This window comes from Bactrocera tryoni, unplaced genomic scaffold, assembly GCF_016617805.1.
Source record: "Bactrocera tryoni isolate S06 unplaced genomic scaffold, CSIRO_BtryS06_freeze2 scaffold_7, whole genome shotgun sequence".
NCBI classification, from domain to species: domain Eukaryota; kingdom Metazoa; phylum Arthropoda; class Insecta; order Diptera; family Tephritidae; genus Bactrocera; species Bactrocera tryoni.
This window is the reverse complement of record NW_024396366.1, coordinates 11,502,272-11,519,495: the sequence shown is the minus strand read 5'-3', so window position 1 is coordinate 11,519,495 and position 17,224 is coordinate 11,502,272. Positions and strand designations below refer to the sequence as shown.

Here is a 17,224-nt window from a genome sequence, read left to right as displayed (position 1 = left end):
AAATGTGTACAATTTTAGTTAAACATAGTGAAATAGCGTGTATTACTTTTAAAAATTTTTAAACTTTAAATACAAATAATTTGAAAACTATAAGTCTGAGGCGGTATATGTGCAAACATATTTTAATCCTGAGGTCTTCCTCTATCTAACCATCAAATCTTGGCGCCAAAGAATCGTATTATTGCAGTGTCATGACTTTTAAAACACGATTTTTAAGTTGAGTATGCAGAATTGTGCATTTGTCCATATTGTGTTAAAATTTCATTCTGCCGTATGGAAAAATAAACAGTTGACATATGGTTGTGATGTTATTTCACAATTTTATTAAATAATTATAATTTTGAATGTAAATGTAATTTTTGAATGTAAAAAATGTCTCTACCTACCCAGTGCTTCATCATTACGGAACAGCTCATTTATGGTGTGCAAATAAGGTGCACTTAGATTCGTTCTAATAGACTATTCAGTCGTTCTATACACTCCTGCAGCAGTAGTGATTTTATCTCGTATGAAGAGATCGCTTTGAGTGCCGCTTGGCTATCGCTTAGTTTAGCTATACGTTCATTGCGGTAGTTGCGTTGGAAGTTTAACTCTACACAACGACTTATAGCAAATACCTTTGCTTGGAATATGCTCGGAAAACTACCAATAAGTACGGAGAGTTTTGCGCGTGGTCCTGCGACCCCTGCGCCAATTCCCTCCGACGTTTTCGAGCCGTCGGTGTACCACCTGATTGTACTGTCCCTAAGCAGTAGCTCGGGAGCGGAGTCGCTCCATTCCTTACTGCTGAGGGTAAACTTAAACTTCCTACTGAAGTTCGCCTCTTTGGTAATGCTATCCCTAGGGAGAAGAGCCAGTGGTATGACGTCACTGACCTTTTCCATACGTTGGGTAGAGATTACTTTACCTTTGCCAAACCCCTCTGCTGTCATTTGGATCAGAGTGTGTTTGGCTTTCTTTGACTGGTATCTCCTACTGTGGTACGGATATCAGCTATTCTGGTGCGCAGCACGGTCTTTATCCATCTGCGCACCGGTGCCACCACATTCCATACTCTTTAATAGGAATGAAGTTAGACTAATCGGTCTAAAGGATTATAGGCCTAACTATAATATGCATACGCTCCCGTATGTTTCTGTCAAAAAATTAACGAAAGGCCTGTCAAATGAATAATGAACGGAGAGTAGACTTTTAAATGACTATAATATACTTATGTACATGCAAAAGGAAAAGAGTCAATAAACAATTTGTGTTTTGATTTTATATTTCGTTTGGGTTTTGCAATACAGAAATTAGTAGAAAATTAAAATATTTTAAAACAATGCCTACATCTGTTTTAGACGGAATATGCATATAAACAAAAATTAGTGAAATTAAAAAAAAAAAGAGCTCGGTCATGTTCAGTGCGGGAAATAAACAGAAAGAGGAAGAAGGATGCGCTTTTTATACGTTCATTTCCTTTTTTCATTTTTGAAAAAACTTTACGAAACTTTATGTAAAGTACATTATAGTTGCAAAATACAATTTATGTGTATTCGGACAGTTGCTTACGCTGGCTTAAGCGTGCTTATTCACATTATAGTTATGCCTTAAGCCAGTGAGTGGTTCTTCCTTCTCACTTTCGGTATGAAGATCACCTTTGCTGTCCTCCATTGTTCAGGGATATACGCCAGCGCCAGGCTATCTCTCTCAGCAGTAGAACCTGCTCTCCAGTTGCAAAAGTGCGGGAAAAATGCCGTCCGCCCCCGGGGACTTGAATTTAGCGAACGAGGCCGTAGCCCACTTGACTGAGTCCGCAGTAAACAGTTTCCTTGCGACTACCGAATCTAGGCGAGACGACTTATGATCGACTACAGATAGTCACTGATCTTCCTCAACCGTCTCCGGGAAATGCGCTTGTAAGAGTGTCGTAGCTCTCTCGTCCGCACTGGTCGTATAAATACCGTCACACTTTTTAATCGCTATAGCTGGTTCGGTCTTTCCCTTAGGAAGAGCTTTGTCTTGCTGCCTATGGTGTTGAAGAGACGTTTTCACAGAAATTCTTAAAATTTTCCCGCTTTCCAGACCTCTTATTATAGGTAGTTACGTTGCCTCAGTACTCCTCCCAGTTCTCAATAAGCTTGTCTTTGTTGAAGAGCTTATGTACCTTCCATCAGAGTACCGAGAGTTTTCTTGACCACCAGGGCAGTTGCATCCTTTGGTGATCGTCTTTTAGGGGCAGCTGCAGTCCAGTCCCAAGGCTGTTGTACCTCTGACTAGCTTTCCCTTCCCTTTAAGATTTAGCTCTAACGTATCCCAATATGTGGCCCAATTTGTGTTTTTTGGAATACGATTGTGGGTGGATTTGCGGGATCCTGTGATCTGACAATGAAAGTTCTGACGACACCGTCCACTGTATACCACCACCGACATGAGTTCGTTACGCAGGGTGATGTCCAGCATTTCCCTCTTGTTACTAGTTACGAATGTAGGTTCGCACCCTAGATTCTCAATACTTAGATTATTACTAATAATAAATTTAACTAGAGACTCACCTCGTGCATTGCAGTCCGTACTACCCCATATGGTGCGCGTTCGCATCACACCCCAGGACCTGCAGTTATTCACCAGGCCCTGCACAGCAGTATGCGTGTCTCATGGAAAATAAGCCGCTGCCAGGACAAAGTCCGCAATTTTGTTGTCCCTGGCCTGCACAGCGACCAGGTGTTAGGAATACTGAAATACAAAAGTAATCAATATTTCTCCTAATTATTACTACACATGCTCAGGATCTCCCAATGGAGAGATCCCAGATTATCTTGTTGCAGTCCAAGTTGAGGCCTCTCCTCTGTGGACCCATGGCTCTTTTATTAACAAGATGCCCACGTTATCCGACGTCGGTGAAGGTGTTAATGGCTCCACTGTGAATGGCGGTCAGTACCTGTCGGAAGTCAGTTGCGTCCGAAGTCCGGTCAGCGTACTGTACGACGTCGTCGACGTAGTCTAGGAAGGACCTTTTGATGCTCCTGGGCGGCGGTTCGGCTCCAAGCAGATTGCTGCAAGGATGATTTCTCCTTAACCGAGAGCATAAGCGTCTCTCTGTGTAGGTGTTCGATAGGAGACATCAAAAAGCATCCCGTCTTGGTCCGGAGTGCAGTATTCTGGCAGGTCTGGAGTTTCTTCATCTGCGTACCACTGCATCCAGGAGACCATATAGGTGGTGCGTAGTTGAGGACCGGCAGGCCAATTGTCTTGTATGTTGCCAACAACGTTTCTTTGTCTTTTCCCTATGTGCTGTCGGCTAGCGACTTCAGGATTTTGTTGCGGCTCTGTACTTTGGCAACAATCGCGGTCGTATGGGGAGTGAAGGAGCATAGACTATCGAAAGTTACACCTAAAATCTTAGGATTATTTACAGTCGGAATTTTCACGCCATCGACTTCAATATTAAGCTCAAGTCTGTACTCTTTCGTCCAGTTCGTAAAAATGGTCGCTGTGGCTTTGGTGGGGGAAAGTGTGAGGTTCCGTGCAGTGAGGAAACGAGAAAGGTCGGAGAGGTAGCTGTTTACCTTCGAACACATGCCATCGATTCCATTTCCCGACGACAATATCGTACAATCATCTGCGTACGAGGTTATGGAATCCCCCTCTGGTGGCTGCGAGAGTTTCGAGATGTGGAAGTTAAACAGAAGCGGGGAGAGGACACCACCCTGCGGAACCCCTTGTTTAATTCTTCTCAGCTTGGATGTTTCACCTCGAAATAGTACGGATGATTGACGACCGTTCAGGTAGTTCATGGTCCACCTCTTTAACCCTGGAGGAAGCGTGGTTTTCTCGATGTCCTGCAATAGCGTTTTGTGGTTGACTGTGTCAAAAAGCTTTTGACAAGTCCAACGCTACGAGGACCGTTCTCTCGCAAGGTAGCTTCTGGTTGAGGTCACGAACTATCTGAGCGTTTATGACGCTGAGTGCTGTGGTGGTGCTGTGCAATTTTCGGAATCCATGCTGGTGGCTGGTTAAGCTCAGGCGGTGAGTGAAGGTCGGGAGTAGCAAGGCCTCAAGTGTCTTAGCTATTGGGGAGAGGAGAGTTATTAGGCGAATAGATTCCCCTTTGTTGGCGGGTTTGCCAGGTTTCAGTAGTGGGACCACTCTTCCGACTTTCCACACATCGGTTATTTGAAGAGTGGTCAGCGACAGATTGAGGACCTTGGTGAGATAGCCTACTCCCGTCGAGCCTAGATGCTTTAGCATTAGCATGTTGATTCCATCAGGGCCAATGGATTTAGAAGATTTTGCTTTGTTAATGATAGCTTGAACCTCCTCATCGGTGAAAGTAAGTGGCGCGCAGTCGTTTGACATTTTGCGCAGCCGTCGGATAACACATCTCTTGGCTTTGTCTACCGAAGGGTGCAGTGTAAACTGCCGGTTAAAGTAGCTCGCGCACTTCTTCGGGTCCGAAGAGGCATGACCATTGAATTGAACCTCAACTCGGTCGTCGTGTCTCTTCGACAAAGCCTTGATAGTAGTAGCCCAAAGCTTACTCACACCGGTGGTACAGGTGCTTTATCCATTTCGTCCGTTTATGTTGATTTAACATACACCGAATCTCCAAATTCAGATCCCTTATTCGGGGATCCCCGGGATCGGCATGAAGTAAGGTGTCGCGCTCATTAGCTAAAACGGCTGCTTCGGCTGGGAAATTGGGGCGGATTTCCGCTTTTCTTCCAGCCGAGATAAAGCGAGCGGTAGCTGCTGCGATCACCTTGCGGAATCATCCCCCTACGATCATTTGACAGGCAGGAATGCCAAAGATCATGGTGCGCGTTAAAGTCGTCTAGTACCAAACGGTTTTTACCACGAAATACCGCGCCTATATTCGGGTGATGTCCTGTGGGGCAACATGTAACTTGGGGGATGTATATATTAAGTATTTCGAGCTCGACATCGCCTGACCGGATAGCTATACCCTTACATTCTAGGGTACTATCCCTGCGGTCGATGTCCTCATCGATTAGACGATACTGCACGGTGTTGTGCAGTATGAAGACTAGGCCACCACCACTATCTCGCTCGCGATCTTTACGAATCAATGGCTTAGTCAGAGTGGGAGCTATGTTGCCTGTTTGAGCTCCTGGGGTCCGTGAAGGTCCTCTGTTGGCCACTCGGGGTGAGCGCCGGCGCAGCGTGCGAACAATGTGCAATGCCTTGTCGTGATCAAACAGGGTTAGATCGCCGAAAAAACAGCCTTTGGTCGGATAAAATCCGAGTCAATTCCGGTACGTGGAACCGGCTGTCGTGGGAATTGTGAATTCCATGAAGAGATCTTGCAGAGCGGTGAGCTCCTCTGCCCCCAGAGTCTCCGTCGTGTAGTTCAGAGGCCGCACATCCATCGGTATGCCTTTTAAGGCTTCCGCATATCTGCGCTGTTCCTCAGCTGCCCGAGAATTGGCCTCCAGTTACCTGAGCATAGTTCCCTCTTTGCCTTTTGGAGTTTGGTGGCTCCTGTGGCGTGATTTGGCTACTCTTGCGATTGGCTGTTGGAGGCGCCGTCTTCACGCTTCCAGTCCTCCTGGTTGGATTAGCTTTGACTGGTCCGCGGTTCCGACCCTGCCTATTCCGCTTACTGCCGGTTGGGATATTTCCGCCTTTACGCACCTTCGAGGTCGGGGAGGCACTGTTGCCTCTGCCCCTGTTCCTCGCCATCCTATCGGCTTCCTCAGGAGTTCTTCCCTCCTTGAAGTGGTAAAGGGGGCAGTCTTCCCCTGCACCTCCTCTTTCTTCTGCCCGCGCCTCCTGCCGGGCAGGAGTCCGAGCAGCTGATCCTGCTTTGTGGAGTTGCGGAGGTGTTCGCTGCGTTATTTGCGGGCATGAGGGCTGCATGACAAACAGCGCCCGCTCCTCAGGCGATAGGGTATCCTAGAAACTAAACTAGCGTTGAGCTACTGAACACCCCATACCTGCATCGGTAACGCTGTTTTTTCCGTTTTTTTTTACCGTTGTCCTTTGTCGTCTGCAATGGTCTTTGCCTAGACGGTCGGGTCTATGTAAGTAAAAGAGAACCACTGCGCTAGAGCCCCATGACGCTTCGAAATCTAGTGGACTGCTCACGGTGAGTGGAAAAACGCAACAGTCGGCTGCCTACTATGGGCTCTATGCGCATGGAATTATTTTCTGCAGAAAATTTAAAATACAAAGAAATGTAAATTATACGGTATTCTAATTATGTATATTCACACATTCGTCTATATGTACATTATAATTGACAATAATTTAGTTACCAAGTAATCCATTAAAGCTATTGATTATTTTCCTGTATCGTTTTATGCTTTTCTGTGGCACAGATGTCCGCTTTTAAGAGCGGAAGAGGAGTATCACATGAAAATTTTAATTAGCTCTGCTCTTATACCGCTCTCAATTTAACAAAACTCCGAGCAGAGCAGAGCACATACTTTTACATTGTTCTGCTACGGCTCTCGTCAAAGTGAGAGCGGTAGCAGCCTAGCGTAGCTTTTCAAACACTGGTTGTGTCACATACTTTTTAGTTTTCGTTTTAGCGTAAAGAACACATGAAAAATTCAATTGCTTAATAAAAAATTATGTAAAATATTATTTAAATAAATGGATCGTGAAAAAATATCTGTAATCTAGCACGAACATTTTTCTCTGGCTTCACAAAATTTCATCGATTTGTCTCCAGTAGTTTATGAGAAATAATTTTACAATTTTAATGTACACTAAGTTTCAACCTTCAATAACTTAAAAAAAAAGAATTTTGGCAAAATATTTATATAACGGGGTATGCGTATGGTCCCCTTTCTAATACACTGCTAATTTTCAAAATCGGTGATTTTGAGAAATTTTCATGAACCACTTGACGTGGTTTGACCCCTTACTTTTAAAATTAAGAAACAAGAACTTATTGTAAATACAACGTGCACTCTGCAATTGTGTTGAAAGCGATTAGATTAGATTAGATAAATAAAGGAGAAGTGCACCGCGACCTAAAGTCTATTGTGTTCTCTCCTTGGTCATAACGACTCACTAATCCCTATTTGGAAACTTGGATCCAAGAGACTTTATCCTGCGCTTACAGACTTCTGCCAGTGAATTAGCAGGTGTTTCGGTATTTCAGGCTCATGTTATATATAACGGCATCTTGAGCTTGCAATGGCCAGTGTAGAAGGCAACAAGTGGTCTGAGTATGTCCCTTAGGAGGTTGATTACTTATTTAAATCTTTTAACCAACCAGATAAGGTGAACTTGGTTAGGATCTGATTGTCTGTTCATTCGTTCCACACAGTCTTGCAGCAATAGAGAATTGATTTTGTATGCAGCGATCGCTTTTAGTATCGCTTGACTGTTGCTGAGTATAACTAATAATATATGTACGTAGTTGCTCGACCCTATAGCAAAGATTTCTGCTTAGGATATGTTCGGAAAACTTATCATGAACCAGATATTCGACGACTTATGGTTGATCCATAGTTCATCACAACCATAACGTATCCTCAAAGTGAAAGGTAGACTGTTTTATACCCGTGACAGACATGTAGTAACAATACCATAGTAAAGGTATCATGGTATTCTGTTTACTACGTTGGTGACACACATGGCAATGTAGTAAACTGAAATACTACCTTTGTTTCATAGGCATTAAATATTTCAAAAAAAAAATGTAAACAATAAATATGTAGATGTGTGTTATGGAGAAAATAAGTATAATTATTTCAAATACTGTAAAGTTAATCTATTTTCATCGCGAAAAAGCGATTTGGTTAAAGTCTCTCTAGAATCCTCACATAAAAAGGGCATTGCCTGCTTTTCCGGAAGAAAACTTTTGAAAAATATTTTGTTTTCTATTTCAATAATTAATTTTTTAAGTCATTTTTAAGGAATATTTCGAAGAGCTTTTGTGTAAAAGCTTTTAGCAAAGTTTGTTACCTGTTTTTTAGCTGTGTTTATACAAACACCACAATGAAACATCATAGTATTGTTACCAGCAAAATACTACATTGCTCATATGGTATTTTGCTAGTAAATGGTGACACACATATGGTATTTGTACCAAATATGGTATTGTTACTACATGTCTGTCTCAGGTATTAACGAAAATATAGATAACAATAACAACTACTCTAACTACAACAATGACTCAAACAAATGTTAAAAGCATTTCAGGGTTTAGATGGCCTAATGAGTCTTAAAGTGAAAAGCAAGGATTAAATTTTTCACCAAGATATTTATGAGATTAAAAGAGTTACCAGGGATTATGGAGAGTCTCAATGATGACTGCAACCAAAAATGTACCAAAAGGAGTCTCACTGGGAAAAAAGAAATGTTTTTAGTACTTGTTAATCAATGTATTTTAGAGAAAAAACTTAAATTTTGCTAAGCAATTATAAATAAAACAAATTTTAGTTTTTACCTTTTATTTTAAGATATTAACTTGTTTAGATACTTATATTTTTATAAAAGGTGGCCTCTCATAACAAAACGAAAGTCATGTTCGAAATCAGCACACTCTAAAACATAAGAATTACGCATAAAATTCTAAAGTGTAGCTGCTGATATATATGGGGTGTTTTATGTTCGTTGCATATGAAAATTTACTGATGCATTTGGATAACTGCGATAAGGAATATGTTCATTAACTTTTCCTTGTGTTTAAATAAAATGTCCAATTTCAAAGGCTCACTTGCTCAAACACACAACGTTTTTTTGCTTCTTTTGAATCTTGCAACATTCACATACCTTTACTGTTGCGTATATATGTACATTATCCTAGGTGTATTGCAAAAAGAATAGCATAGCTTAAAAATTGTAAAGGGTGTTCCTCAATGGGTGTTCATAAATATATGAACATGACACTTTATTTCTTAAGAAAGAATTATATATAGAAAATTATATTTGTGACACAAGTACATTAATATATAAATATACACATGTAAACAATAAATGAAATAAAAAGAAAATACAGTCCACTAAATGTCAAGTGCAATGGTAAGCAACAAAATTGTAATATGAAACTTGCTCATAAAAATGTGAAAATCATTGCCTATTGAATAAATCTCATAAATTAGTATATACCCTGCGAGAAGCATACTGGTAAAATGACTAGTAAAACGACCTGGAGCCGTGACGGGGACTTTCCGTAAATCTTTCAGTCACACTCTTAAGAGCCATGGGAACTTTTTTGACCGTTTCTTTTCATTACGTACCTAATTGTGTGATTGTATATACCGTTCTTACTCAAAGCTTAGTAGCATAACAAAATGTATAGCTGCACCGCTCATTCACGTTATATGTGCCCGGTGTTTTACCAGTAAATTAACTAGTAGCTTTTCCGCAGATTTACTAGTTTACTGACGGTCATTTTTTGAGAAAATGTGTGGTGAAATGAGAGTAAAACTTCTAGTGATTTGACAATTTTTTTGACCGTCATTTTGCAGTTAAATACAAAGTGAAATACTAAGGTTTTTTACTTGCCATAATGGAATACCGCAAAATATAATTAGAAATAAAAATCCATTTTTTTTGTATGTTTTCTTTTATATTAGTATTTAGTATAAGAAAAATTTACAATTTTGTTATGTTTTTTTTGTTCAGCAAATAGCGTTTTTGCTTTTGCCTGTTGTGGCTTTGCTCAACGCTCTTTCGGACTTCCTTTTCGAAGTCGATGCGTCCATGCAGTTTGAAAATTTCTGAAACAAATAAAACATAATAACAGAAAACTTGGTAAATAAAGTTAACAATAGTATGAATTACCAAATAGAGCCACGCTAACTATTTTTAATTCTGAAAGCGATTTCTTCCCGCACCTCCCATCCCAATTGAACAAACTGAGGACTTCGTCGCCAAAAACTCGCTTCATAACTTCGCCAATATCCCCAGAAGTGCCCTTTAAAGTGAAAAGATATGTTATCTGCAAAGACATTTGTGATTTTGTTAATTCATAAACATGTGTACTCTAAGAAAAAAAAACAAAAACAATACTCACAACTGCATCTTCATAATTTTTTTCTAATATCTTCTCCTCCAAATCAAAGACCGCATCCAAGGTCTGCATTGGCATAAGAACTGCCAGTTCGGTGTGAAAGTCTTCGCAACTTTCTCCCGAGATGCGGCACACTGTCTGCTGCACCTTTTTTACTAGGACTTTCGTCTCTCGCACGATTTTGTGGTGGGCCATGACATCAGTTTTATTAATTATCTGAAATATGTACATATGTAGATAGTAATAATTGATATACACCTGTGTGCACAAAAATAGCAGCTAAATTCAAAATTGAATTTTACTGCTATTTTTGCACACACAGATGTATGAAAATTTGCATTAAAAAATATATAAAATGTATACTTCTGTAAGGAAGTGACCTAAATATAATGATCACTTACGTTTTCTTCCAATTTGTCCAGGCGACTTTCCAAGTTCAATTGCTTTTCCAAAATTAAATCTAACTTGGCCATTATATCTGTAAGAATAAAATTATTTGTAGCAAGTTCATACTTCTATATACTAGGAATAATTAGTAAAAGTGCTAAAAAAAATATTGACTTTAATGTTTTACGTAAAGTGGTTAACATTACCTTTGTTTGCATCTAAGCCCTCGGAAGCAGTTGCAGTTTCTTCAGAGCAAAACATGTTTTGGCTGTGCGGAGTGAGTACTGTAAAACATTTCATAAAGTCTGAAGAAAGTTATTTCTATATTTATTTCGAAATTCTTACCTTGACTTGAAGAGCTAGCGTAAAAATTATGCGATAGTTGCACTTTTTTCCTTTTTAAGCCCTTAGGAGTGGAAGTTGATGGTGGCGTCACATTAAAAATATCATTCGACTCCATCATATTGCTCCAACGATGCATTATTTTAAAAAGAAAAATATATATAAATTAGTGAAATTCTAAGTTGAACAGATTTGATAAACAGCAGAATAAACATACAACTAGTGTGCAAAGTCATAAAAGAGGTGGTGTAAAATTGGAATTAAAAGAAAACGATTTTCATGAGGTACGCAAAAGTATTTGTATTTAATATTTTTTTTTGGAAAACGTATTAATTCTTCACTTAACCCACTTGCTACTAAAATGCCAAGAGCAGAAAATGATTCAAGGGGTTCACTAAAGTAATTACTGATTTCTTTAAAATTGTAACCGACTACTACTTCTGCTCCCGATTCAATACTCGTATTTATGACTTTGAAAGGTCCCGTCTCTTGACTGAAGCAAAACGAATCTTTCTCTTTTTTAGGATTTATAAAAAACGTGTCAAACATTGAATTGTTTTCTTCTATTAAATTGTTTCTTTCTTCAATTCTTAAATATAGCTGTTGCAAAATATTCGTAGGGGATTTAATAAGCTTTTTTAAGCGCTGCATGTAATTTTCAAATTTGTAAGCAGAAAATGTGTCTAAGGGACCAAATTCTGTAGCACTTTCAGACAAATGAAGTAGGCCATGCAGGTTAAAACTTATCAAATGTTCCCCATAAATATTGCCAAACAAACTAACAAACTCCTCTAATAATTGTTGTACAATATTTGCTTCTCTTTTGTAAGACCTTTCGCAAGAGAGAATACGTATACTAGCATGTAGTAAAAGAAAATGGTAGTACAAATCTTCATCAACACAATTTTTTAAAATAAATATACCAGAGTATAATAAAAATTGTCGATATTCAGTAGATTTCCAACTTTTTAAATCATTGAGATTTCTGCAAACTCTTCCGAATTCAGAAGGAACCCAAGAAGAAACAAAATTGATCTTTTGATTCATTACGTTAACGTTTACTTTACTTTACTATAAGGTGTAGCAGCTTTTTAGCTACACCTAAATCGACGAGGTGCATGGGATCTAAAGGGAATTGAGAAACCATTCCAAAAGCTGCTACTTCTAGCACGTTTTCTTGTTCCCGAAATTCTAAATTATGGTGTGCCGGATCATTTCTATTTTTGAATGAAAAATCTGTTCTTAATTCACTTAAATTTTTAGAGAAGCATACCCTTCTTTTATTAAATGTGCCTACTTGACAACATTTTGGGCAGCCGTGCTTTGAATTGTGATTTTGAACCCCAGTCACAAAAGCTCTCGCTGGCGAATCACAAGTAAACAAACGAATATTAAAACTTTTCAAAATTGGATTTATTAAACCGACTTTTAACCCGTTTTTTCTCAAGTACACTACCTCGTCACAAAATTCTTTCATAAATTCATTTGTGCTATTTGGTTTCTGTTTTCCTGAGAAGCAGGCAATAGTGAAAGGAGTGGTTTTCGGAAAGCCAACAATTGAACCAAGAATGGGCCATAGGGCTCTGTTCGAACTTTTAAATAGCCTTAAGCCGTCGATTCCAACATCTATTAACACTTCACTTTTTTCATTCAAAAATGGAAATGAATTTGATTTAAAATGCTTTTGAATGCCAATATACGTAAATTCTCCGCCGGAGATATTCTTTATAACGGATTTAATTTTTGTTGTTTCAAGCACAGTTTTTGCAGACAAGGGCAAATCATGCACTCCTATTTTTCTTAAAACACTGAGCAAATCGCTCAATACGGCTTGAGACACATTATTTTTAATTGCCCATAACTTTAAATGCTTGCACTTGAAACAACTTCATTTTCATTTTCCGACTGGCATTCTGAGCCGGAAAATGAGAAAGAATCTTCAGGAGTAGAATGTAGCGCAGCCGCGGCAGCTTCGCCATCTTCCCCATCAGCACGCGCAAATTCCGATAAACTTTCGTATCGCACTGAACTTCTTTCACACTCCTTTTTAACTTTGCACATTTCATTATAAAATGTTTTCCTCTTCATTTTTTGTATAAATAATATCACTTTACTCACCTGATGTAATTGTTTTCTTCTCGTTAATTCACTCGCGCGTCTTTTTGCGGCTTTCGCGTTCACTTGTAAATATGCAATTAATTGTGATACATATGTCGTGCTGCCACTGACATGAAAATAAATGCCACAACAGGTGGAATTGCTTTCTCTTCTTCTAATTTGCCCGAATTTTTAAAAAAGCTTTGCAAATTAATTGATTTTGTCGATTGGGCAACACCATTTTCTTCGTTTTGGTCTTTTTCGGTAAAATGAAACATTGCTCCATTCCTATGCACACAATATGCGCGAATGAATAAAGCATAATGTGAAAGTTTGATGTTGTTTCTTTTTGCCAATCATTACAACAAATTTTCAACATGCTTTTTTATGTATTGGTAAAAATGCTTGAATGTGTTTGAGAATCGGTTATGGAATTTTTGCAGGGTACATACATAAAACTAATACAAACATACAAACATACATACTTCAAATACTAATGCACACAAGCAGCAACTGATAACAGAATATCTATGGAGTGTACGTATGTGTATAAATGCGTTAGATGCATTAAGTCACACAGTGATTCTAAACTGTGCTGTTGCATGTACATATATCGGCGTACTGCTGGTGGAGTAGCCGAGGCGCAGAATACATTCTGAAAGCTGAAGTATTTGATGATGGAGTTGTAATGTACTCACATTGATCCGGGTGTGCAGAGAACGGATTTTGATTTAAACAAGACACATGTTTTTGTATGCATTTTAATTTGCGTGCTTATTTGATTTTGCTTTTTTGACGACTCATTATTAAGGCAAACAAGTTTATTATTTCTTTGCTTTTATTAATTTTATTAGCGGTTATTTAAAATTTCTTACTTCATCGGTATGGTATACCGGTTGTTTAATATTTGCTCTTTTTTATGTTATAGGCTTATAAAGGATATTAACTCCACGCCTGCCTCAAATGTGGCCAGAATGGGTACTCCTTAGCCCTTGATTTAGGACTATGAAATTAGAGGAATCTTGCCAGAGAATGGCCTTGAATGGAGTACGACTTCGATTCCTAAAGTAGAAAATTCTTCATAATTAAGTTGATGCTTTGTTCAGCGAATTCCCATAACCCCGATAAGAGTGACATTGGCCTTTAGTAACTGTATCGCATTGAGAGTATGATGATCCCTTAACCTGCTCTTGAGATTTCATTTATTTGAAAATTGAAGCCTCTGTGGGGCAATATTGTATGAAAAGTGTCGATTTTTTTTTTTTACTTTTTGAGACACTTTTGCTATATATTTTATGTTTGAGTACGTATGCACTAATGTGACGTTTAGTACCGCACCACATAGCTTGAGATCTTTTAAGCAGGATTTGTGCATCATTATCGGCGAAAGCCATCCTGCGGGGTCGAAAAGTTACGAACATACATTTGTGTATACATACATGTTTATATGAGGTTGTCAGAGGGAATCTGACCTTGTTTTTCCTACCTTTATGTGTGGTATTTGAAAATTGTGTGCTACGACGTACCGGCCATTATTTGATCGAGTAGTTGTGGCTTTAGACCAGTCCTCACAATACTGATCTTCTTTAGTTTTGTTGAATATTCGGGGGAGTTTCCCTATCTTTTGAAATTTCCTTAATTGTGAATTAAGGCATTTGTTTGATTTTTTCTCAACTTGAGTTGGTGTGGTGGTAACTAGTTCTGTAACTAGGCCACTTTGTGTTTGGCTGTGCAGCGTTTGAGCTTTTTGTGCCTTTGAGCAACATGGTGTTTCCTTGCAATTTTTTGAATTTTGGGTTTCGGGATTTGCTTTTGCAATTAAACCCGTGGATCTTTTTTTTGAATAAGCCCTTCTTTGAGGGAGATGGGATATCTGCTGTAATGAAGCATTGAATTGTGTCTTTTGTGACAATATAAACAGTTAAAGTTGCTTTTGAAATTATTAAGATTGTGTGAGTGGGACAAGCAGTTTGTACAGAGTCTTTTTGATCTGACAAAGTTGTTCCTTTCATTGACATTCAATTTTTTAAACTTCTCGCAAGTTTTAAGCTTATGCCCTCTTGTGCATAGTTCGCATGACATATGTTTTCTTTGTTCCGATGTGAACGAATGTATTTCGTTAAAAATTGTATTTGATTTGTTTTTGCTTCTAGCTTGGGGTCTATTTAAGCTTCCATTTTGGTCGTTCTTAGTTTTGATTTTTTCTTCTAACCTTTCCGCAATTTCATATTGGGTGGTGAGAAAATCTTTCATTTGTTGCCACGTTGGGCACTTTTTTCGTGATGAGAGCGATTGCTCCCATAGAAGTAACGACTTTTCTGGTAATGAGGCGGTGCAAATGTTTACCAGATTTGGGTCCCAGCTGTCTGTGGGAATATTTAGTGTCGATAGAATCGACAAACAATTTGAAACAGTGGATTCTAGTTTGATGAATTCTACACTTGTCCCTTTCTTAATTTTTGGCAAGTTCATAGTGTCGTTACTTGCTTATCGACCAGCATTCTGTCGTTTTCATATCTAGCCTTTAGAGCCAAATTGAAATCGTCGTCATTTAATGCGAACTGTTTGACTATTTCGCCTGCTTGACCTTTAGTTTTGTATCTGAGGTGATACAATTTTTGCGCATGTGATAATTGAGGATGGTTTATGCACACGGCCGTAAACATGTCCCGGAAGGACGGCCATTCTTCATAACCTCCGTAAAAGGTTTCTGTATCACATGCGGGCACCTGGAGATGGATGCCTGAACTTGCCTTTTGACTGTCTACGAGTATTTGTGGCAGCTCTACTCTACTGTGGAGAGCAGGTGCAATTGCTTTAGTTGATCGGAGATCATAGCTTTTGTTTCTTCGAACTGGTCTAAGCAGTTTTCGTATATGGCGTAAGCAGATAATTTAGATAGATAGATAGATAGGTAGATCTGAATTGTCAGAATCTACTATGGCGTCATGAGCCGCTTGGAGGCGAGTCCAAAAATTTGTAAGATTTTGACTTTTGATTTCTTGTAGCGATTCCGAGTTTTCCTGAATCGGTGAAGAGGCAAATCTAGGGCAGTATCTTGTTAAACTGTCACTTTCTGAAATAAATCTAGCAACCTGTTTAGAGCGTGTGGCTCCTGCAGGTGTATTTTGGTTTTTATTATTATTCATTGTTTTTACTGTATGGTAAAATATTTGTCAAAATGAGTTAAATTTGTCTCAGTGTAAACCGAATTCTCTTTTCAATAAATAAGAGTTTATTTCGTATAAAACAAATTTTTTATTATAACCGTTTCTTATTTACTTGCAGATAAAATATTTTATTTACATATATTTTATTATGAAAATATTTTTTACCGAATGTTGTGTAATTAGGTATACCCTAATACTTGGACTTGTAAACGTGACCTTGTAGGTACCTGTGTTTTGTGCGATTGAGAGCTCGTTGAAGAGATCAATGCGCTATTTACCTAAGTAGGCACAACATGTTTGTGTGTTTATGATTATTCTTCAGCTATTGAGAGCTCGTTAGATAGATCAATTCGCTGTTGTATGCAATCCTGCTTGTTTTTGTTTGCCAAAGAACAAGGGGTATTGCCGAATAGCTGCAAATATGGACTTTGAATATGTGTTTGTACTAATATGTGTCACATGCAGATTCTTTGCCGTATGTTTGTATATACATAGGTTATTATATTTCTTCGAAAAAGTGAGACCGAGATTTAAAACGGAATGTAAATAGCTACAAATATATGTATGTATATTAAAATTTAGTATAGAAAAGTAAGAAGATTTGCATATCCATATGTATTATATTTTTGTTGATAAATTAATATTTGTGCCTTCTATAATTTATATTTGTTACACATATGTTTATAGGCGCATCGGATATTAGATTTATATATAGCGTATATGTATAACGAGGTAAATTGTTATGCATATATGTATGTATGTATGGATGTTTGAGTTTTTTATTTGTTTTGTTTTATATGCTATTTAATAATAATTTTGCCTTTGCCCATATACAATCCTGGTAACTGCTTTATTAAGCAGAAGGGTCTGAGGGAAATTTTCGCAAGTAAATGCTTGATTTGCTTAATGTTTGTGTTTGTTAATAAATGTGTTTGAATACACGAGGGTAAATTATTACATGGGCAATAAATTAATATTATTTATTTAACATACATACATATATATAATATATTTATACATATATACGTTATACCAAACTGAGGTCGGTTTTCCCCGCAAAATAAACTCAAAAGTGGAACAGTTTGGTAACCGTTTTTCCGCTATTAAAACGGCTATTTATATAGCATAGCATAGCATATAAATCGTATTTTTCACATCCCTATATATGTGCATTAAAATAGATTTAATGAAATGAAATAAATACGCTCACTTCGTTTTTCCTCAAGGGGGTGTTTTATGCGCTGTAGGTGTTTAC

The 17,224-nt window shown here is 38.2% G+C and overlaps 2 protein-coding genes across 2 annotated transcripts in view; one reads left to right on the top strand and one right to left on the bottom strand.

The window, feature by feature from the left end:
- LOC120781380 (alpha-methylacyl-CoA racemase) overlaps window positions 1-17,224 on the top strand; it is a 69,381-nt gene that overhangs the window by 18,248 nt on the left and 33,909 nt on the right. The window lies entirely within an intron of this gene.
- On the bottom strand, window positions 9,589-11,752 carry LOC120781381. The gene is made up of 5 exons (XM_040113587.1): window positions 10,706-11,752; window positions 10,567-10,644; window positions 10,375-10,451; window positions 9,977-10,189; window positions 9,589-9,901 (listed from the first exon to the last, which is right to left on the bottom strand). The coding sequence occupies exons 1-5, from the start codon at window positions 10,839-10,841 to the stop codon at window positions 9,725-9,727; spliced, it is 681 nt and encodes a 226-aa protein (XP_039969521.1). The 5' UTR covers window positions 10,842-11,752; the 3' UTR covers window positions 9,589-9,724.